The 24,152-nt window shown below is 31.2% G+C and overlaps 1 protein-coding gene across 1 annotated transcript; it reads left to right on the forward strand.

Moving 5' to 3' along the window:
• Positions 1-22,747, forward strand: LOC139517364 (uncharacterized). Its single transcript, XM_071308328.1, has 13 exons — positions 1-75; positions 2,698-2,857; positions 3,606-3,780; positions 4,658-4,775; positions 5,769-5,942; positions 6,537-6,727; positions 8,668-8,841; positions 9,565-9,809; positions 11,790-11,926; positions 14,240-14,425; positions 17,199-17,830; positions 18,313-18,412; positions 19,108-22,747. Exons 2-13 carry the CDS (start codon positions 2,728-2,730, stop codon positions 19,528-19,530), a joined length of 2,685 nt encoding a protein of 894 aa, XP_071164429.1. The 5' UTR covers positions 1-75; positions 2,698-2,727; the 3' UTR covers positions 19,531-22,747.
• Positions 22,748-24,152: the final 1,405 nt, after the last annotated feature.

Below are 24,152 nucleotides of genomic sequence, written 5' to 3' on the forward strand. Positions count from 1 at the left end.
AGATTTTCAATATTACTTCCGGGATGGATATTTACATTATTTACATGTTTCTAGGCAGGCACATTTATCTAAAAAGTATTCTACACTGCTAAATAACTAATTATTTAACTTTAAATTTCAAGAAACTTTAAAAATATAAAACATCATTACACAAACTCTTACTAATGCAGTGATGCAACCTTTTCACAAATCTATCGAACTTTTATTAAGAAAAAATACACTTCATTCATTTACAGCATCTCATATGATAATGGCAAGTGCTATTAAACTGATGAAACCCTGAAGTTTGTTGCTGCATGTTTTTTTTTCTTTTTCTTATCATCATAACTTTCAGTAATCATATTCAAATTTGCAGAAAAATTGAATATCGGACTTTACCACAGTTATAGTCTAAAATTGAGAAAGGAAATGGGGAATGTGTCAAAGAGACAACAACCTGACCACAGAGCTGACAACAGCAAAAGGCCACCATATGGTCTTTAATGCAGCCAGAAACTCACACACCCGGAAGAGTCCTTCATCTGGCCCCTTAACAAATGTGTTACTACACGGAGTTCAGTGATAATGAACGTCATACTAAACTCCAAATTATACACAAGAAACTAAAATTAAAAATCATACAAGAGTAACAATGGCCAGAGGCTCCTGACTTGGGACAGGTGCTAATATGTGGCGGGTTAAACATGTTTTATGATATCTCAACCCTCCCCCAAAACATGTACCTCTACCCAATGTATAAAAAACAAACGCACAACACAATACACATAGTAGAAGGATGGTAGGAGGGGTCTTGATCCGGAAATCCTGGGCTTAAAAACACCAGATCCCAAAATCCCGGGCTTAAAAACACGAAATCCTGAGGTCCTGAAATTCGAAAAAAAGAATCCCCGGATCCTGGAAGGGTCAATCCCGAAATCCCGAGCTTAAAAATACCCGATCCCGGAGTCCCGATAAAGGACCTATCCCCCCTCATTATAAGTAAAACGAAGTTTAAGAGAAGTCCGAGTCTGATGTCAGACTAGGTAACAAAAGAAAAGAAACTAATGACAATAATACATAAATTAACAAAGAACTACTAGCTGTTACTGACATGCCAGCTCCAGACCTCAATTAAACTGACTGAAAGATTATGTCTTCATCATATGAATATCAAGAACAATCCCTCCCGTTAGGGGTTTAGTATTATACCATCATAAAATATATGAGAAGAACATAACCTGTGTCATGCCAACAACTGGTTTTAGAATAAATATGTTTAATTCCGATGCAAAAACCATATAAGTGAATCAATATTAAAGCTAAAATATGCAATCTTAATGACCTGATATTGTAACTATATATATATCCCTCTAAATAAGTCTGTTTAAAGGTTTTGTTAGCTTTTGAGGTGAATACTGACATTTTTGTGCTTTGTAAAGAATATTATCATAAAAGATTGAGTGCTGAACTCTTACCCTTCTATAGCACCTGAGAACACTAAGGGTTTTAGTCTCTAGTTTTCTATATAAGAAATAAGGAAATGTGGTATGATTGCAAACAAGACGACTATCAACCAAAGTACCTGCTTAGTGTAATCAAGGACTATACAAATCCTTGGTGTAATCAGATACACATTTGCATCTTTGTAATCTACCAGCAGCATTACATACAAACTTATAATCATAATTATGTTCTACGCAAAATCCAGAAAAAACAAAACTGAAAAAAAATTCTGTTCAGTGTTGCAGTCTACAAAACACATTTTTATAGTTTTTATAATGTTGTGCTGTAACACCACTGTCCCAGGTTTAAAGAGAGGGTTGAGGACTCACACACACACACATGTATTATCCCACCACAATATTTATGTGCCTATCAGGAGACTGTAGTTTAGTGGTGGTTGTTAGTTTTTTGTAAATGGTTTTGTTATAAATCTGGTCGATATTTTTCTCAAGTGAATTGTCTTATATTTTTTATCATCCATGTCAGGTTTTTTTTTATAGTTGACTATAGTAATAATACAGTATGTTTTTTTCTCATTGTTAAAGGCTGTATGGTTGCCAAAAATTCCTTACATTCACTTTATTTAAACTTTGGTTGATAGTTGTCTTGTTGGTAATCACACCACCTTTCCTTATTTTTTATATAGAAAAATAAAGACACTCATTGGTGGTATCCAATGACGGTCCCAAATAATCCCTTAAGGTATACCATTTATGTTCTCAATATATATGTATATCAAATTTCTTGAAAATGATAAATGTGTCTGTATTCCAAATACTTTACTTTATTGTTAAATCATAAAGAGACATTAAACATTAAGATTTGATTTATATTAAATTCAACAGTAAGGGCTGTAGGCCTGATATATTCTAATATATGATCTAATTCAGTGCACCTGTAATCCTCAGGTACATGATTTGTTCTTCTGCTGGTACATTGTTTTCACGACTTAAATACTTATTAGCTTCTCACATACGCTGATGCATTTTCTTTACTCAAATGAACCCCAATATGCTCATAAAAAATTCGAATTGTCTTGTATTTAAATACAGATTTATTTATTTTGTGTTCCACTTTTCATAACTGTTTCCAAAGTAATACAAGCATGACAAGTAAACCATAATAAACATCAATACAATTAGTAAAATACTTTTACTGCAGTACTGTTAATGTTATCCTGGCTAACAATTAATATAAATAACATTTTTATTGTAGTGACCTGATAGTAATGTATGATAGTACATCATGTCAATAAGGATTGAAGACACAATAACTGTACATACTCCACTGGGGGAGTATCAGATCCAGTTATGTTATGGGGACATCTCAAAACAAGAGGAAAAAATGGATATTGTTATGGTATCAGCATTCCCAGGTAAATTCACTGTACTTTTCAATTTAAAAAAAATTAGCTGTCCAGAAGATATGAAATCCTTTGTGTTAAGTTTATTATGTCATCAAAAGGTAATGTTTGGTGAACACCAAAGTTAGACATGTTAGACAGAAACCTAATAAAAAAAAAAAATCCAAACACATGAACTTCAACAATAAATCATGCACACCATATGTTAAGTTCTTTAGCCTTAAAGGAATATACTATTAAAACATTTTTTATATAAAAAAAATTAAAACTTATCCATATACGACTTAAGTTATTGATTAGTGAATAGAACTAGTTTGAAATCAATCCATTTGAACCTACAATGTATACAAAAAAAAGACACTTGCTATGAATGAATGAATGAATGAATAAATAAGACTGCAACCTGAATTGACAGACATAATATAATTTATATACAAATGTTATGATCAATGATATGTTCAGCCAGCCTTATAGGCTTAGGAAGCACTGTTACTACGTATGATGGTGTCAACAGTTTAAAAAAAATATATAATTTAGTTTCTGCAACATGTAAGTTTGTGCAACATCTCATTGTATTCAGATATTTTTTTTTGATACTTCTATACAACTTTTTTAAGTCTTCAAAAAACAAACAAACATGTTTTAGTCTATTATTGTCAGAAATGTCTTGATTTACAAATTCCATTTCTATCTTGTTATTTTAACCACATGATACTGACCACATAAGCATATATATGTATCTACTATATTATTAAAACAGGTGACTATGCTGCAGTTGGTGGAACCCTGATTGGTGCTTTGAAGAAGAATTTAGGCATTAGTGTACTCAACCTATCAAGGGATAAACTTATGGATTTACGAACACATTTTTCTTGTTGGATGTCTAAAGACTTGGATTCTAATTTACCATTTAAAAAACTTCTATGCTTTGAAAGGTATTTTTGTGTATTTGTACAAAATATTTAAAGAAATAAGATTATAGGAAAAAAAATTAAAAACCAAGACATCAATTAAAAATATGATATTAGTGTTTGTAGACATATTTCAATCTTCTAAATTATAAAACTGTTATAAATAAATAAATGTATGTAAAGTTGTAAACTTTATTTCATTCCGATCAAAGATTTTGCAAGTAAACAGTTTTTTACAATGATAATCAAAGTAGTTTCATATTAATCAAAATATTAGAGTGAATAAATGAGTTAAGTGTCACAATAATATGTATACATGTAACAAGTTTTTAAACTATGATTATTTTTGTAAAATTCAGATGCAAGTTTGACAAAAATATTCTGACAGGTGTTAAACATGTACTAAGGTGAAATTCACAAAATCAAGAATTTAAAATTGATACTATAAGTTGGAAGAGCATTAGTTAAGATACAAAATAAGCTAAAAATATTGATAGGTCTTGGAGCTCGTTTTCAAGATATTTATTTTGAAATTTTGAGTGAAAACGCTGACTCCGTTTTTATCTTTTATTTGCATTGGTATTATTGGGGTCTCAAATAAAAAGAAAAGAAATCAAGAATCTGCTTAAATTTTTGCAAATGACCTTTTATGAGCTATTAAGTCTTATATGAAAAGACAAATGGGTGCTATTGGGCAAAATATTTTACCTTGTATGGTAAGGTAAAAAACCAAGGAGTCTGAAAATCTGACACAAATTCCAAAACCTCACCTAAGTACATCTGTAAACCTTAAAAACCAGTCATCAAAACAGGCCATTGAACAGCAAAGCAATATCATTTTTTTAGGCATCAAAAATAAGAAGGTTTTTTTCTATACATTTTCTATTATATGATTTCACAGATCAAGAGCTAAAGGTTGCATGATTGATCAAATCAGAGATATGTTCAGAGCCCTGGTTCCTGCTTGTGGGAGTCAGGAGACAACTCTGATAACATCTTTACTGGGAACTGGAAACCAGGTAAAATAACTTCACTTTCATCATATTGACAGAGCTAAGGTCCTGTCAATAGCCCAAAATTTAAAGCTTGTCTGCTTTTATTCTCACAAGGTTCATAATTCAGCTAAGCCCAAGTTTGCTGATGATTGAAGATTAGAATATTTTTTATGATAGTTAATTACACTCAGTATATTAAAAAAAAAGTATTTACAAGTTAAATAATGAAATTCTGTTACAAAACAGAAAACAATATATTTTTTTTCTGTGGTATATGTATTGACATTGTAGTCAATGCAGTTATGAGTGAGATTTATATGTAACACAAAAGCATTCTAAATTCAAACAGTCACATTCCTTGAAACACTTTCTGTTACTCAATACTGATATTATACAATTATATCCTTTGTATGAGGTTGATACAAGGATATAATGACCTGAAAGAAGTACATTGACTGAGGACGAAGTCTGAGGTCAATATACTTATTTTGGTCGATATATCCTGTATTGACCTCATACATAGGCTATAACTGTTATTCTTATAAATTACAACCATATTTGTATCAAAATTGTCATTTGATTTTGTTGGAAATTTATAGATATCATATTGTCTCCTAGACAATAACAACATACTAGTTGTTATTTCATTTAATTTTTTATGTTTGTTTTGTAACATTTTATGTATTTGAAGATTTCTTTTCTTCAAATAATTCATCATAGATATTTTTTAATAAAACTTTTCACAATATCATGAAATTCATTATGTGACATCACAAAGTATATCGGTTTTAGATATATTCTAAAAATAATTGTGAAATATGCTTTTTGCTATTTGCTGTTTTCTGTCTACCTTCGAAAATATAGTTTAACATGTGACTATCCCTGAACGAATCAAATAAGTTAAAATATACGAATTAATAATATATCCAGATATATAAAGGATATCAAATGTCATAAAATGATTAGTAAAGTTTTTACATGTTTATACCAATTTGCATAAAATTTATGTTTGTACAGGGATTTTCAGAATCTAAAGTTCTAAGTTGTATGGTTGAGGCAGCAGCTAACTGGATGCAAGCTGGTTTACCCTTGAAATGCATTAAAATTGTCATTTATGGTGATAATGATTCCAATTTGAATAGTTTATTCTCCTCAATGAAAAAGAAAATAACATCAAAGACTGGAAAAAAGGTAAGAGGTGATAGAGTTTTAGAATTCAATATGAGTATTAAGTATTGAGCGTTGAGGGGAATTAAGTAAAGATCACAAGACAACTAAAAATGACCTCTAGAGATTCACAGATGAGCTTTATTTCCATATTTCAGCCTTTAAATTGTCCCATTGCCTAAACAAGTTGTGACTGAACTCAACAGAAAAAATCTATCATTAACATTGTTTTTCTGAATGTACAGATACATTGGCAAAGATAAATGTAGACAACTACCAATCTCATAAAGTTTATATAATGATAGGCTGAGGTAAAAAAAAACCATGTGCTCCTATTTCATATTTTGCAGTCCTAGATTTTATTAAGAATTATGTCATTTGTTTATTACCCAAGGCCTATTTATGATGTGATAGTAATCCTCTCATCTACATGTTGATTGTAATAACCTCAGTTATTTTATTTGCTATATCAACTATTTAAAATGGTTAAATTTACATTTTTATTATTGCGTCTCTATTAAACCAGGATAAAAATTCAAATTAATTTTGTAAACAATTTATATATGTAATAAAAACAAAAAAATATGATTGACTTCATATGTATCAGGTTATTTACAGGTAGGTGGTAAAGAACTTACTTATGACATCTACATCACATATGAACAAAGAGACCAAAACTGGGTTTCTATGGTAACAAAAGCACTGCATGCTAGAGATAAAAATCTGAAATTGTATACTGAGATCCAGAAGTTTGATGAAGAGAAGATTTGGCAGGACAATGTCTTTAAAACTATGTCATGCAGTCGAAAGTAAGAATACATAACTTAAGATTTGGCAGAATAATGTCTTTAAAACTATGTCATGCAGTCCAAAGTAAGCATACATAACTTAAGATTTGGCAGGGCAATCTCTTTAAAATTATTTCATGCAGTCCAAAGTATGCATACATAACTTAAGATTTGGCAGGACAATGTCTTTAAAACTATGCATGCAGTTGAAAGTAAGCATACATAACTTAAAATTTGGCAGAATAATGTCTTTAAAACTATGTCATGCAGTCCAAAGTAAGCATACATAACTTAAGATTTGGCAGGACAATGTCTTTAAAACTATGTCATGCAGTCCAAAGTACGCATACATAACTTAAGATTTGGCAGGACAATGTTTTTAAAACTATGCATGCAGTTGAAAGGAAGCATACATAACTTAAAATTTGGCAGAATAATGTCTTTAAAACTATGTCATGCAGTCCAAAGTAAGCATACATAACTTAAGATTTGGCAGGACAATGTCTTTAAAACTATGTCATGCAGTCCAAAGTACGCATACATAACTTAAGATTTGGCAGGACAATGTTTTTAAAACTATGCATGCAGTTGAAAGTAAGCATACATAACTTAAGATTTGGCAGGATAATGTCTTTAAAACTATGTCATGCAGTCCAAAGTAAGCATACATAACTTAAGATTTGTCAGGACAATGTCTTTAAAACTATGTCATGCAGTCCAAAGTAAGCATACATAACTTAAGATTTGGCAGGACAATGTCTTTAAAACTATGTCATGCAGTCCAAAGTAAGCATACACAACTTAAGATTTGGCAGGATAATGTCTTTAAAACTATGTCATGCAGTCCAAAGTAAGCATACATAACTTAAGATTTGGCAGGACAATGTCTTTAAAACTATGTCATGCAGTCCAAAATAAGCATACATAACTTAAAATTTGGCAGGATAATGTCTTTAAAACTATGTCATGCAGCCCAAAGTAAGCATACATAACTTAAGATTTGGCAGGATAATGTTTTTAAAACTATGTCATGCAGTTGAAAGTAAGCATATAAAACTTAAGAAGTGTTTACTTTAAACCATACTTCTTTGATTATTTAACAGTCAACTTTTTTATGCCCCATCTAGAATAGTTGAGGGGCATTATTTTTTCTGGTCTGTGAGTCTGTTCATCCATCTGTCCATTTGTTTGTTCGTTCATCTGTCTGTTCCTCTTCAGGTTAAAGTATTTGGTCAAGGTAGTTTTTGATGAAGTTGAAGTCCAATCAACTTGAAACTTAGTACACATTTTCCCTTTGGTATGATCTTTCTAATTTAAATGCCAAATTAGATTTCTGACCCAATTATCACGGTCCACTGAACATAGAAAATGACAGTGCGAGTGAGGCATTTGTGTACTGTGGATAAATTTTTGTTTATATAAGATTTTGTATAGATATACAGATCTATTTTGCCTCACTGGTAGACTTACTAGCTCCTCTGACCCATATAGGGCTAGTATGAGCTATTGCCATCACTTGTGCCTGTGGTTAGTGGTCGTTTGTGAACATTAACAAAGATCTTCTCAACTAATGGACAAATTTCAACAAAACTTAGCCACAAATATCATTGGGGTATTCAGCTTATAAATTCTGTCCCATGATCCTGTCTGTCTACCAACATTGCCACTAAAGCTAAAATAGAGCATAAGTATAAAATGCCAAGATTTGTCTATTAATTAGAAAACCTTTATAAAAAATGAAAATCTGACAGGCAGAAATGTTTGTCTTGTCAAAATCTACTTTCTGTCCATTTTTATCAAGATATCAGATGATTCCCTTTCAGAAGTTGCAGCCCTTTAATGACAATAAACAAGTTAGTTATTAAACATTAGTTTTTAGATAAGAATGTATTATATGAATCAATATTATAATCAGCAAGTTATTTGATAGAACTTACTATTTGCTTTTTCATACATTTTAGAGTTATTGCAATACTGACACCATCATTTGTCAATAATAAAGACTGTCTTGACCAGTTCAACATGGCCATGTGTTGTAACAGATTAAAGAATTCACAAGTTTTGTTTCCATTTCTGTTATCATCTGTAGAATCTATGCCAGTTTATATGCAATTAGTCCAGTATTTTGACTGTAGGTAAGAAATCTGTATCTTCTTATGTAATTTGGTACAACATTGGATCAAATGTTTTCCATCAAATTACTGAATAAAAATGTCCCTTTTTATAAAACTTTTGTTTGGACTGAAAGTCTTTTCTGAGTGTATTCCATTTGATTGTAAAATTGATATGACTCTTTTTAAGAGATTTTGGTATTACTGGTACTATGGTATGTGGAAGAAGGTAGTTTTGATGTAATTTCACTGCTATCCAACTTTTGTATATTACTAAATTCTTTTTAAAGACCAGTCAGTTGCAACTTTATATGGGTATCATATGATTGAATGATATAGACATTGTAGTTATTTTCAAAAATTGATAAGGTATTTGAAAACCTAATACTAGCACATGCATTGATGCACTTGTGTCTGAAAAAAATTCCCAAACACCTTAATATTACACAAGATACCTAACTCACATTTTTAAGAAATGAAATTCAGTAGTAAACTTCCTTTATATATTTTAAAGCAGCTTTTGTCCATCAAACTGAAAAAAAATATTGATTTGAGAGAGAATTATACCTAGTGATCATATTTATATACTATGTACATCCGACCGTGCAAGGGCTGTACATGTATAGACAGTCAAGATCGTTAAAAAGTTTCATTTGTTGATGTGTACAAAGGTACAAGTGGTTTGAAAATAACAACAAAAAAAAACATTGATAAGTTCTTAGAGATATCTTATATTTTACTTGATAGAGTGAGAAAAGAAGGAGATGTTATTGACATAAAGATAGATACAGCTTGTTCCCTTGTGATGAACCCTACCTCATCTAACCCTGTAAATCCACTGGATGCTAATGGAGATGCAGAAAAATTCAATTATGATGTGTTCATTTCATATTCACACAGACAACCTAAACAAGCAGAAAAATTACTACATGACATGACCGTGGCTAATTCTGATCTTAAGATTTTCTTTGATAGAAGTGAACTTACTATGGGTAAGATTTTAATATTTGAATTTCAATTATTAGTAAATGCATGGAATGTTTTATTAATCAAAATACTACAGAGTACTGTAGATTCATTATTAAATTTATTGGACATCAATTTTTGTGGATTTCCTGGGTATAGGTCACCTCTAAATTAAATTTTCTATAGGCTTAAAAACAGACTGAAGCAAAACAACAAAATCTACAAAAATACTCTTTTTCTCAGTCCATGAAAATTGGTATCAAGGAAAATAAATGATCAGAGTATAGCCTTTTTGCCTGTTACTTTATCAGAGAATAGCTTAAGATTTAATTGATAAGTATCATTAGTCCAAGTTTTGTTATGTTCATGAGTGATCTTTCAACATTTGGATTATTTCCAAATGCAAAATTAATTTGTAATAAATTTAATCAATCATTCTTTCGAAGAGACAACAAACCGACCAAAGAACAGAAAACATCCCAAGGCAACCAATGGGTCTTTAACATGGTGAGAAAATTCCTCACTCGGAGACGCAAATGTTCAATTAAAATGGACTTCAAACAAAATTCTGAAACATATAAATGAACTAAATGTGCATTTATTATTTCAAATGTGTTACAACAAAAACTTGAGATTATTTATTTGATTTCAGTAAACACTGCAAGCATATAATGTGATTAGATTTTAAATGTTAGTCTTTATTGTTGCAAAAACCATCCTGTTGCAATTTGTGAAATAATGCATACATTACAAAAATTTCTGAATTTTATTGATAAAATGGAGGTGATAACTTCTAAACTTTCAGTAATGTGTCTTATTCAATGTAATTGTCAATTGTGTATACAAAAAGTAAAATCACAAAAATACTGAACTCAGAGGAAAATCAATTCGGAAAGTCCATAATCACATGGCAAAATCAAATAACAAAACGCATGCCTTACTGTAATCATTTTCATGGAGATTGTTATTATTTTTAAGCAGTAGAATATTGAAAGATGTAAAGAAGACCTACTGTATAGTGGGTTATTTTCGGGGGGTGTAAAGGAGTAAGTTCGGTAAGTGCCATATTTGGCCCCAATTATAAAGTTCATGGTTACAAGACAATAATTGTTTTAAGTTGCCTTAAAGACATGTGAGAAAGTTAAACAGAGCTGTTTTTTTCAAAGTTTAATTCTAACACGTTGATTTTGACATCCCAAAAAGGTCGAGATAAGAGATTTGGTGAAATTTGACAAAATCAACTGGATTTCAACCAAATAAAGGACCATGAAACATAGAGCGCAGGCGTCGACAAGCTTAATATTCAAATAAGACATGTTAAATGTCTTCACAAACATTATTTTAAAAGATCTTTGTTATCGACGTATGCGCTCTATGTTTCCTGTCAAAAATTATCTTTAGAAATTTACCCATTTTCATTGATTTTTTTGTGAAAAATCATTATGAGTACGACTTGTGACGTCATAATGAAACGCAGAAACGGAAAATTTTCAACAAAATGGCTTATCTCCTATCTAGTCAATGTATTAGCTATAATTTATCGTGATATTGGTAAATAAATCCGAATTTGAAATTTACGCTAAAAAAGGTGGCCATTTTAGGACCTTATCGAACATACTCCTTTTCACTTATTTTAGCGGATAGAACAAAATCGCCAAAATAAATTCCGCCTTTTTAAAAGTGCACATGAAAAGGTATAAATAAAAACATTGAATTCGCCAAAATAATAACCGCCAAAATATTTCATATACCTTATTCAATGAAAATCGCGAAATTTTACACCCGTGAAAATAACCCGCTATACAGTATTTGTCATTTGCTGTTATATAATCTACATTTTCTTTTATTCTTACATGTTTATAAAGTATCATTTTCTCAATGAAAAAGCAAGGATAAAAGGTAATGTTGTGCAGTTATTTTTGGCCATGTCTTGTAATACAAATTTTTCATTCAATGTACATTTACTAGTTTTATCAAGGTTAACTTTTCACATTTTGATTTGACAGGAAACATGTGGCAGACCTCTTTGTATGAGTCATTAGACAATGCTGAATGTATCATAGCTTTGGTATCCCCAGCATATTTTTCTTCTACTGTGTGTCAAGAAGAGTACAATATAGCTCTGGCAAGACATTTAGCTTATGTAAGTAGAGCCTGCTTAGTGTAGATATAACTATCTAGAAAATATTTTGTAGATATTTTGAGTAGCCATTCAAATACCTATTCATAATTTACAAATAAACTTTAACCTACCAATTTGATATCAATGCAGTGGCGGATCCAGGGGGAGGGTTCCAGGGTTCCATATAGTTGGAACCCCCCCCCCTTTTTAAAATGGCTGGATCTGCCCCTACAATACATATTTTACAGATACATTTGTGCAATGGAGTTTCTATCTCGCCTGCGACTTAAATCATAGAAAGCCAGACATGTGATTGCTTTGATAGATTTGTTTATTGACCTTGTCTATTAGCAATTTTTAAGGTTAAGTTTAATGCTTAAGTTAGTTTGATAGAATCTACTTGTGATATATCAAAGATATTTTGTATGAAGCTGCATAACTATCAGTACATATCAATTTGACTACTTTTTTTAGGCCTGGTCCAGTGATTTTGAATTAATTGGCTATTTACAATTTTAAGTTTTGTGGCTGTTAAGTCAGTTTGATAAGAACTAAATTTAATAGATAAATGATATTTGTATAAAGTTGCATTACTATCAGTACATAATAGTTTGATGCTCTACTCCCTATGACATGGTCCAGTGACTTTAAATTTATTAACACTGTTGCTTTTTATCAGATTGTGGTTTTTTTTTCTGAATTTCATGCCAACAGGCGAGACATATCTCTGTGTCAACAATAATTAATTTGCCAAGTTAAATATCAGAACATATGTAGCAAACATTTTTGGGGTTACCAATTAATTATCAGTACCATACATATTTTAAACATATTTCCGAAGTTTCAAATTAAAAAACAGTACATATTTTTCAAACAGTTTTAACCTCTGATCTTTGTTAGTCTTGTATGTTTTTTAAATTTTGGTCCATTTATATGTTTTGGAGTTTAGTGATGTTCAATTTCACTGAACTAATAATACAGTATTGTTTAGGGGCCAGATGAAATCTGCATTTGTGAACAGTGGCCTTGGGCAGTCTTTGGTCAGGTTGTCTCTTTGACACCATTCCTTGTTTCCATTCTCAATTTTATTAAAGTGAACAATTGAATATAGGTACATATTTTACATATTTGGTTTTGAGTTACTTATCATGTTTAAAGTTAACAGATATTTATATTTTACATGTTGTATTTACTTTTCTGTTTTATAAACATGGAACTTTGATAGTTAAAGGATGTTGTTCATTATCCTAATGTCATGCATACAGGTTACAATAAACCATTAGATTTTATGGGGCAGCCATTTTATGAACATAACATGGTATTCAGAATTAAGAGCATGGCTAATCCTGAAAACCTAGGGAACCTATATATTTTAGACCAAAAAGATACTGTCTAAATTATTTTTCTTTAATCCTAGCAAGTTTTCATTATACCCCACGCAACGAAGTTGCGGAGGGTATAATGTTTTTGACCCGTCCGTCCGTCCGTCAGTCCGTCCGTCTGTCAGTCCGTCCGTCCGTCCGTCCGTCAGTCCGTCAGTCCTGTTTCTTGTCATCGCAACTCCTCTCAAACCACACAACAGAATTTCACGAAACCTTTTCAGATGAAAAGGACATACTATGTAGTTGTGCATATCGACAGGAAATTGCGATTCAATTTTTTTTATAAGAGTTACGCCCCTTTGAACGTATTTGCTTAATGTACTACTGCAACAGTTTGTCATCGCAACTCCTCTGAAACTACACAACAGAATTTCACGAAACCTTTTTAGATAATAAGGACATACAATGTAGATGTGCATATCGACAGGAAATTACGATTCAATTTTTTTTCTAGGAGTTACCCCCCTTTGAACTTATTTACTTTATTGTACTACTGCAACAGTTTGTCATCGCAACTCCTCTGAAACCACACAACAGAATTTCATGAAATTTTGTAGATAATAAGGACATACTATGTTGATGTGCATATTGACAGGAAATTATTATTCAATATTTTTTCTTATACAATTTTTTTTTCTTACACTTATTTAATTTCTCCAATGACAATGTGGGGACGTGGGGTATGTGAGCGTGCTCACTAAGGTTCTTTAATTAAAAAAAATCAACCGTCTCAAAAAAGTTATCATTGTCACCTATGGGGAAACTAATTGTTTATTGCAATCTGCAAATCAACATTTTCTTTTTAACTCACCTGACCTGATATAAGCAAGATACTTTTTTATTTGTTAGAGAAACAGATAGTCCTTGACAATTCAAAAGTAACTGTCAGAACAAATTGTGTTACATAATTATGAGGACTTTGTTAATTCTGACATTTTATTCTTATATTTAGCCTTCAGGGGTGCTTTTTATACCTGTTTTGGTGGAGCCAATGGAAACCATACCAAGTCATTTCAGTAGAATACCTATTATTGATGGTGTTGGTGAAAAATTTGAAAAAGTCGTCATTTGCTTGATAAAAGATGTTTCTGAATGGCGTTCAAACCAGACAAAAATACCATATATACAAAATCCAGTGGTCAGTATTTCATTTTGTTGAGTATGTGATTCTGTTGTTCTGATATTCACCTATACACCATGATTGCCTACTTTTGGATAAACTTACAAATGAAATATTTCCATTGCAACCACCATTTGTCTTCCTTCCTTTGTTCAATAAATTGAATAACTTCTTAAATGAAAAATGAATCAAATATTTTTATGATAAATTGGTTAGAAATGATTTCCCGTTATCATTTATTAATAATGATGACTATTTTTTGTATGGGCGGAAAATTATTTAGGGGGATCAAAATTGTTAAGGTTTACTTTTTAGCTCTCCTGGCCTAAAAGGCCAAGTGAGCTTTTCTCATCACTTGTCATCCGTCGTCGTCGTCGTTAACTTTTACAAAAACCTTCTCCTCTGAAATTACTGGGCCAAATTTAACCAAATTTGACCCGGCCAACCAACCAATATGGTTGCCATGGCTAAAAATAGAACATAGGGGTAAAATGTTGATTTTGGCTTATAACTCTGAAACCGAAGCATTTAGAGCAAATCTGACATGGGATATAAAGTAAAATCACAAAAATACTGAACTCAGAGGAAAATCAATTCGGAAAGTCCATAATCACAGGGCAAAATCAAAGAACTGTCATATTCCTGACTTGGTACAGGCATTTTCAAATGTAGAAAATGGTGGATTGAACCTGGTTTTATAGCTAGCTAAACCTCTCACTTGTATGACAGTCGCATCAAATTCCATTATATTGTCACCGATGCGTGAACAAAACAAACAGACATAATAGGTAAAAATGTCAAAAATAGGGGTACAGCAGTCAACATTGTGTTATCATCTTAATCACTATAAAAACAACAAATGTAACGAAGAAGCACAAAAAGGCATACATCAAATTAACATCCTCATTTTGATTATATTATACGATTATATTTGTCTATGTAATATGCACCCATCAAGGAAGGAGGGTTTTGAGTACTAGTGTAAAATTGGGCGTTTGAAATTCGCACAGGTAGACATGAAATAATTTTGTCGTTCAAAGTATGACGGGATGCATAAATACAGTCACGCAAAATAGATATAACAAACACTGACTTAACAGTTAAAGTAATAATAATAAATAAAATAATAGTGTGGTTCAAAGTATGACGGGATAAATAAGTACAGAGTCACGTCAAATGTATATCACAAAAAAAGTTGGTTAACAGTAAAAGTAATATTAATAAATAAAATAATTTTGTCATTCAAAGTATGACAAGATACATAGGTACAGAGTCACATCATAAAATAATTTTGTCGTTCAAAGTATGATGGGATACATAAGCACAGAGTTACGTCAAAAGGATATCTCAAAAAACAGACAACAGTAAAAGTAATATTAATAAAGACAAACAAAAGAATAATATAACACGTAATTAAGATGATGAACAACGTCAGTACGCAAAATCTATACTTCAAGACCATCGTGTATTATTTGTGAAGTTGATATGGAATATTTATCAGCAAGTTCTGGGTACCTTCCGATGAACTTTTTTAGAAAAAGGATGAGACGTTCTTTGACATACCCCTGGTTCATCAACTTTCTGCTCAGACACTGGTGACGTTTTACAAAGTCTGAGTAGGAGCTGCAAGCTCTTTAATACCGAATAAGTTGGGAAATGTATATTCCATATGCAGGTGAAGTTGGTATGTTGCTACTAAGGTGGGGGAAATTGATAATTTCAAAATCAAAATCGTCTCGTTTGTCATAGATTCTGGTACTAAGATGACTGTGTATGTCAAATTCGAGGTATAAGTCTAAAAATGAGGCGGATGAAGCCATGTCTGTTGTCTCTTTAATTTCTAGTTCTGGTGGATATATTAATGGAACCCAAATTTTGTCCTGCATTTTTTTTTAGCTGTAATCTCTGTCCTGCCTTTTTATTTTTCACTCTGTTCGGTCCTGCTTTTTTTTTTTTTAGTTTATCCTGACTTTTTTTTACCTTAATTGTAGTCCTGACTTTTTTTTTGCAAGTGTCTCATCCTGCCTTTTTTTTAACTCAAAACTCCTGTCCTGCCTATTTTTTTCAAATTTCATCCTAGTCCCCCTATGAATTGGACAACTGGTTGTTGGGTTGCTGCCCCTGAATTGGTATTTTTTTTTATTTTGATTAAAATAGTCAGTTGACCCCTCAAGGAGTTATTGCCCTTTACAGTCATTTTTTTTTACAATTTTCTTAAATTTTGTAAATTTTAACAAAATATTTTCCTCTGTAACTAATTGGCCAAGTTCATTATAGATAGAGATAATTATCAGTAGCAAGAATGTTCAGTAAAGTAAGATCTACAAACACATAACCATCACCAAAACACAATTTTGTCATTAATCCATCTGTGTCTTTTGTTTAATATGCACATAGACCAAGGTGAGTGACACAGGCTCTTAAGAGCCTCTAGATTGTGAGTATTTTCATTATTTGTATATATTATTTTGTTTATATAAAATAAAGAAATCTTATGTGTTTCTCCAATGACAAAAGCAGGTGTAGGCTGTGTAGTAGCCCTCCACTACGTCTGTCCTATAGAACTTAGCTCCTATGAAGGGGGTAATAATATAATTTGTCTGCAGCGTGATAATGTGAGTTGTAGCGTGATAAAGTAAGTTGTAGCGTGAACACATTTTTAAGATAATCCAGCTACTTTTTTTTTTTTTTTTTGAAAACTCAATTATACACTGATGTTTAGGTACTGACCCACTATTTGTCTTATTTACCTGTATTTTTATAGATTTTTTTTGTTTTATTATTTTGGCAGGATCGTTACAGTTTTCAAAGTATTGAGGATGAAAGGAAGATGATGATTCAAAACCATTACAATTTAGATTTAAAAATGAAAAATTTAGTTCCTTTGAAAAAGTTAGATACTATAAAACCATCTCCTAAGGGGGAAATAGATGTTGCAATTAGTTTTGCAAGAGACACTATTGCCTTTGCTGGAACATTAAACGATATATTTGGTAAAGAAAATGAAAAGCTACAGATTTCCTTTCTAAATGAAAATACACAGGGTAACTTAAAAGATTTAGATTCAGCTAAACAAGTAATTATAATCTTGTCAAAAGAATATATTCAGTCTACTCATCATATGCAAGAACTACATTTGGCCTTATGTAGACAAAGAGAGTCTAAGAACAAAGTGGTAGTCAGAATCTTTGCAGAAGAGGGTCTACCTGAGAAGCCTATGTTTATACATTTGTTACCATTTGATACAGTTGTAACTGACAAGATATGGAAAAAATATCACAAAATGTCAGTGAACGAATGTGACATGAGGCACAAAACAGTGATGTCACACAAGCAAGGCATGATGGGATCATTTATGATTCTTTATGGGACGTATTATGCCTTACAAAAAACAGCATTTGAAGTGATGAAAAGCCTATCAAGGTAGGTTCTATTAAGTTTTTATCAAACATTACTTTCATATTTGATAGTTTATTGTAATTTGGCCAATGGCCAGCACAATTTAATTTAAGATTAAGCATAGACACAGACACCTCCACACACACACAAACAAGAACTGTGGAAGGTCCAAGATATTTGGTAATCAGTAGTATTAGCTTTGGTACATCTCATTTCCATCAAGATTATCTGGCCCTGAACCCTCTGTCGCGGTCAATTGAGAGAAACTTTGCATAGTTTACATGTGAGTAGGTCAGTTTATGCAGAACCATTTCAGACCTTAAAAAAAAGTAAAAAAAGTTTTCAAACAATTAAACTACACAGTAATGTAATTTTAATTAAAGACTCAGTATGTATCTTATTAATGGAATCAAGCTTTTTAATGTATTTGGTTTTTAAAATTCTTATTAAAAAAATGTTTTTACCATCAATTGTTATTAATCTGCTATCAATGTACTTTTTTTCAGTACAAAAGAGAAAAGTGTCCATGTACCACCTATTATTTGTAACATGGTCGAGGCTAAACTAAAGGATAACAAGTATCCTCCTACTGTAAAGATGTCAGAGGTAAGGAACATATATTATCTTGTGGTTTGTTAATGTGGTTCATAAGTGTTTCTTGTTTCTCATATTTTATATAGATTAGGCTGTTGGTTTTCCTGTTTGAATTGTTTTACACTAGATATTTTGGGGCCCTTTATATTTTAGGGCCCTTTATAGCTTGCTGTTTGGTGTGAGCCAAGACTGTTTTGAAGGCAATACATTAACCTATAATTGTTACTTTTTACACATTTGAATAGATAGTTGTCTCAAAGGCACTCATACCACATCTTCTTATTTTTAATTATAGAAAATTCTTATCTGTCCTATGCTTGAATAAGCAGGGAATGACTTACGTTTTTTTCAATAAAGTCAAACATAATTCGAGGACATTTTTAGGTAGAATTCAAACTGGTTCAATTTTACAAAAACTTTGTTCTTATTGTATATATTTCTTAATGAATGGTAAATTATTGCACAGCATCTTGTTTCAACTCTGAAATGAATTTTTTTGTTTTGTATTTCCTTTGATGAAATACTACTAGAGGAGTAGATAAATACCCAACAAAACTAGTATTTTTTCAGACTATTTCTTTCTTAAGTATAATCCCTTTCAAAATTATCCTAGGCTTGTGAACAAATACATTTCAAACTTCAGATAAGTTGCAAATTTAAAGTTACTTGTTAGAAATATTAAAATTCTATGATAAATATTTTTTTAGTGTATGATAGACATCTTTTCTGACAACCAAAAAATACAGATTCCACCTGTTAAAGAAAAAGAAAGTACAACAGAACCTGATGACGTATCTTATTCTCCGAATTCAAAATCCATGCCAAATATTGTTAAAAAGACAGATCAAAAGGCTACTGTTGTAAAGTGGGCTGATGAAGAAAGCACAAAGCTTCAGAAAGCAGCTGAAATACAGATTTCATCTGTTAAAGGAAAGGAAAATACAGGAGAGCCATCTGAAGACCTGCATGTTGTTAAGTGGGCTGATGAGCATCAAGAGGAAAACACAAGCCTTCAGAAAACAGCAAAAATAGAGGCTGCTATCATTAGAACTTTAGAGAAAGAAATGAATGAAAAGATCAGTTCAGATCACAAAACAGTCACCAAGTCTAGTTCATGTAGTTTACTTTAGTTTAGGTTCTGAAGCAGCTTAGTCAGTTAATCTAATATCTATTTAAAATCTATTAATGGAGGAAATGTAATATTAACATATACAGTGAAAAATTAAGGGTTTATGGAGTGAAAACTTTTAATACATCATCTAGGCTGGACCTTCCAAAAAAAATAAGGAAAAGATGGAAAAGTAAGAAGCATATTTTTTTTTTAAATATTTTTATTTTTAAATGTGAATTTACCTAAGTGCACCTGGTTACTAAATACAAGAAGATCACTTTCATTGGGGCTCTCAATTTTGTGTACATTAATAAATAATGTAACTGTCGATAATATTTACAAATCTTTTACATATCAACACCTTTATAGTCCACAATTGAAGTATCATTTAACTTTCAACAAAAACAGACATCAGCAATTTAATTACTTTAAATCAAGTTCCTTGCTACTGACAATCTTATTTATTTAATTTTATTGAAAGAGGCAATGGTCATTTTGAGCTCATTTTGTAATATGTTCTTGGAGTAGTCTCATCCAAAACAAAATATACCTTACTGTATGGCCAGGCGGATTTGTGCTATAGTATCGGATAATAACATTCGAGATGTATGTTTGAAGGAATTAAAAGGCTATTTGACACAACATTTATACCCAGAGGGTCTAATCGAAAGTGGAATACGAAAATCAAAACTACTGACACTTCAAGAATTACGAACCCCTAAAGTAAAAGACATGGATAAAAACTGAAAGAAAATACCGGTCATCAGTACACATGACCCGTATCTACCGAACGTTTTTAATGCAATAAAATCAAACCTTCTGATTCTACATGAAAGTGAAACTATCAAAAAATTGATAACGGAAGGAAACTTGATATACAGACGAAGACCACCTAAAACTTAAAGAAACACTTAACCAGAGCTTGATTCGAACCGAAGGTTAGTGACTTTGAAATAAAGTCTTGCAGGGATTCAAGATGCGGTGTTTGCGGTCAAGATATAAAATATTTGGAAAAGGGCAAAATAAAAACATTTAAAGATGGCAGAAAATTTCATGTGAACGCTTATATGACTTGTTAGACAACATACCTTATTTACTGCGTCACATGTCCTGGTTGTCATGAAAAATTATATTGGACCGACCGGGAATTGTCTCTGTGAACAGGTGCAAGTTCATAAAGAACAAATAAAACACCCACAATACAGAAACTCGCCAATTAGTGCCCATCTTGACACTTGTGGTAAAAAACATTTTCAAATAATACCTATTTTTAAATGTAGCCGGGATGTAGCCTATCGAAAGGAGATGGAACTTTATTTCATCAGAACGTTCCGATCAAAATTAAATCCCGAGAACTTTTAATTACAAACAATGCCGGAAAGTCACAAACCTCCTTAACAATGTCGCCCATAACAACGCTATATCAGTTATCCTGAAGAGTCCCAATGGAAGGTAGAAATCGATTGAACTGGAACTGTTAACTTATTTTACTAATTATTTTATGAATATATATATATCTGCGCATGTGAAAATTATTTTTTACGCCTATATATATATATATAAATAATGTCTATATTTTTATGAATTTTAAAATCAATTCTGTGATGTATTTAATTTTTATAATTTATATTCTTTTTATATGTGATCTACATGATGACTTTATACATATTTTACTTCTATTCCTAGTTTTTAGAAAATGTTTTCATTTGATATGTTTTGGTATTTGAAAGGTCATGAATTAAATAGACTCTTTCAGTATGGCAACAACATTTTAAATTACCTGGAACAAAAGACTAATATGAGCTATTTCAATCACTACGCAGTTGGCACTGTCTGTGCATAATATACCTAAGATTATTTTATTTCTAAGAAAGTTACAGATTACAAATTTATTCTAGTTGACATACTTCACGACCTTATAACAGCCCTCAAACTAGCACATTTTAATTCTACATTGCTGGCCCTCTTTAAAGATATTTTGAATGTAATTTTATGCTTGTATATGCAGTTCTGTCAACTTTTCATGAAGAAAAAAACAATAGATCAATGAAAATGCAGAATACGCATGAAAATGTTTAAATGACATTAAGTCTTATGCTAAATGCATGAGACTTGGCAGTGCTGGTATATGTTGTCAAAATCGTACATAAATTTTGTCTAGCTTATACATGTAGTAGTTGACATGTCTTAATGTACATTTATTGGAGAATCTAAAAAGATGTTCTTTTTGTGACATTGTCTCATTTGATCACAAGGACTTGTGGATAAAAACTGGGAAGACTACAAGCATATGAATTAAAGAAAAAATAAATAAATAAACAGACATAAAGATCACTATATACTTATGGTAAACTTCTTCTTTTAAAACATACAGTTATAATTTCTAAAAATATGAATTAGTTCATTTGAAAGTTGAGTTTTGTGGTCCTTTCTTTTGAACTACTTATATTGGAATAAAATGTCTAATGCTTTTAGAAGATATTTTTTATCTTCAAATAACACTGTAAGTTATGCCATTACACTTTGAGAGTAGCCATTTAATATAAAATAAGGAGATGGTGTAGAATTGCCAATGAGACAACTATCCACCAGAGTTCAAATGATGTGCATTTAAGCAACTGTATGTCACCAAACAGCCATCAATAAAGATCTGAAGTCTAACTGTATACTAAGCTATAAAAGGCCCAAACATGACAAAATATAAAAAATGAAACAAAAAAACCCAACAGAAAACAATAAACAAACAAAAAATTGGCTTACAGCAACCAAAGTCAACTACTGGATTACAGGGACCTGACTCTGGACAGGCTCACATAGAATGTTGCTGGTTAAACATGTTTATGAGTGCTCAACCATCCCCTAATCAGGGACACTTTAAACAGCATACCACCAGAACAAAAAGAAAAAATTATTTGAAAATGGCTTGACACACCAGTTTGATACAAAGTTCAAAAAAGCAACATGATAAAAAAAGACACAGAAAACTCACTGTTAATAAAAGATTATTCAAAACCAAAGTTTGTACTATGCACCTTTTTTCATTCAAAAAATGTGTTGCTTTTCCTGAATATATTATATCTATTATGTTTATTTATTTATTGTGACATTTAATTGTTATTTATTTGTTATTTATGATGTTAGTCAATCACATTTGAATCATATTTAAAAATTGTTGATCTTTTTGTATATTGTTATATATATCCACTTTTTAGATAAAAATTAAATGTTTTTTTTTCCCTTCTGCATGTTTAGTCTGCCTTTTTTATCCATTATTTTCCTTGTTTTAAGATCGGATGAAAGTTATCTCCCATATCCAACTTAGGACTGACTTTGTTAAACCTTATCTGAGTTCTAAACTACAGATACAGTACATGACCGAAGTATTGGTCACCTGCATTTTTTTGCTATATATTTCATATAAATACACATTTTTCCAAAAAATATTTTAAATGCATTTATGGTTGGATTTTTATCAACAAGGTGTTGTTAAAAGTCCATTAATTGTCTAAAGAATATTTGTTTATTTGGTCATAGTTGTGTCTTCATGTGTTTTTATTTTCTCTTGATGTGAACACATACAATAATTTTTTACAATTTAATTTGGCTGAATTTATTAGTACAGCATATTTCTGAACAGAAAAAAATATTGGTGTTTATCAAGTGAGAAAATGAAAAATATCTTTAACATAAATACAAGCAAATAAACAAATAAACCTGTGACAGGTTTGCTTCTGTTGGTACCAAAATGTGTAAAATCATACCAAAAGTGACCCCAAGATTATATTTTTTTAATTTGGTTTTTATATGAATAATATATTGAAAATCTCAATCTCAAGTGACAAATGGCCACACTCTGTATGTTATACGTAGTAACAGATTTCACATGAACACTTATTACTTTTGACCTGTCAACCAATGCTGTACATCAGTCAGGAAATTACTACCAGGGGTAGTATAATTTTTTTCTGCACTTTGTTTGTTCAAATACTACTTATCATATGGTGAGGAAAGACAGAAAGGGAGGTGGCTACCCAAATTGTGCAATCAACTCCTCTTACTGTTTTAAACAAGATCCTTGAAATTTGAAAGAAAGATTGCACACATATTGAATAATTCAACCAGACTGTACAACAGGAAATAGAGCACTTCAAACAACAATACAAAATTCTTTCAAAATCATGATGACCGTTGAACAACTCAATTTGTTCATGAATCAACCATAATTTAAATCCGATTATTACCATTGAACTGTCCAAGTAAAATAATGCAATTAGATGGTATATTGGCAATTCATACTATGAGGTAAAGTATGCAGAAATTAACACAAATTTAATGACCAAAAAAAAATCAAAAATAAACAAAAGCAAAATTGGACAACATAAAATATAATACAAATGGCAATGGAAATGGGGAACGTGTCAATGAGACATAAACCTGATCAAAGAGCAGAAAACAGCTAAAGAATGCCACTGGATTTCAACACAGCAAGAAAATATCAGTCACCCAGAATTGGGCATCCCATTGCTTCAATACAAAAAATAGATCCTATTGCTGAATACAAAAAATAGAAAACATTTAATAAAAAAAGACTAACATCCATTCACTTGATTATGATCAAGGAATATACCAACAACTGACATC

The sequence above is a fragment of the Mytilus edulis genome, chromosome 3 (assembly GCF_963676685.1).
Source record: "Mytilus edulis chromosome 3, xbMytEdul2.2, whole genome shotgun sequence".
NCBI lineage: Eukaryota > Metazoa > Mollusca > Bivalvia > Mytilida > Mytilidae > Mytilus > Mytilus edulis.

Coding starts and splice junctions, on each gene's coding strand:
- LOC139517364 (XM_071308328.1), top strand. CDS start 2,728: ATGTCAATAAGGATTGAAGACACAATAACTGTACATACTCCACTGGGG. Junction 3,781..4,657: donor AAACTTCTATGCTTTGAAAG/GTATTTTTGTGT, acceptor ATGATTTCACAG/ATCAAGAGCTAAAGGTTGCA. Junction 11,927..14,239: donor TGGCAAGACATTTAGCTTAT/GTAAGTAGAGCC, acceptor TCTTATATTTAG/CCTTCAGGGGTGCTTTTTAT.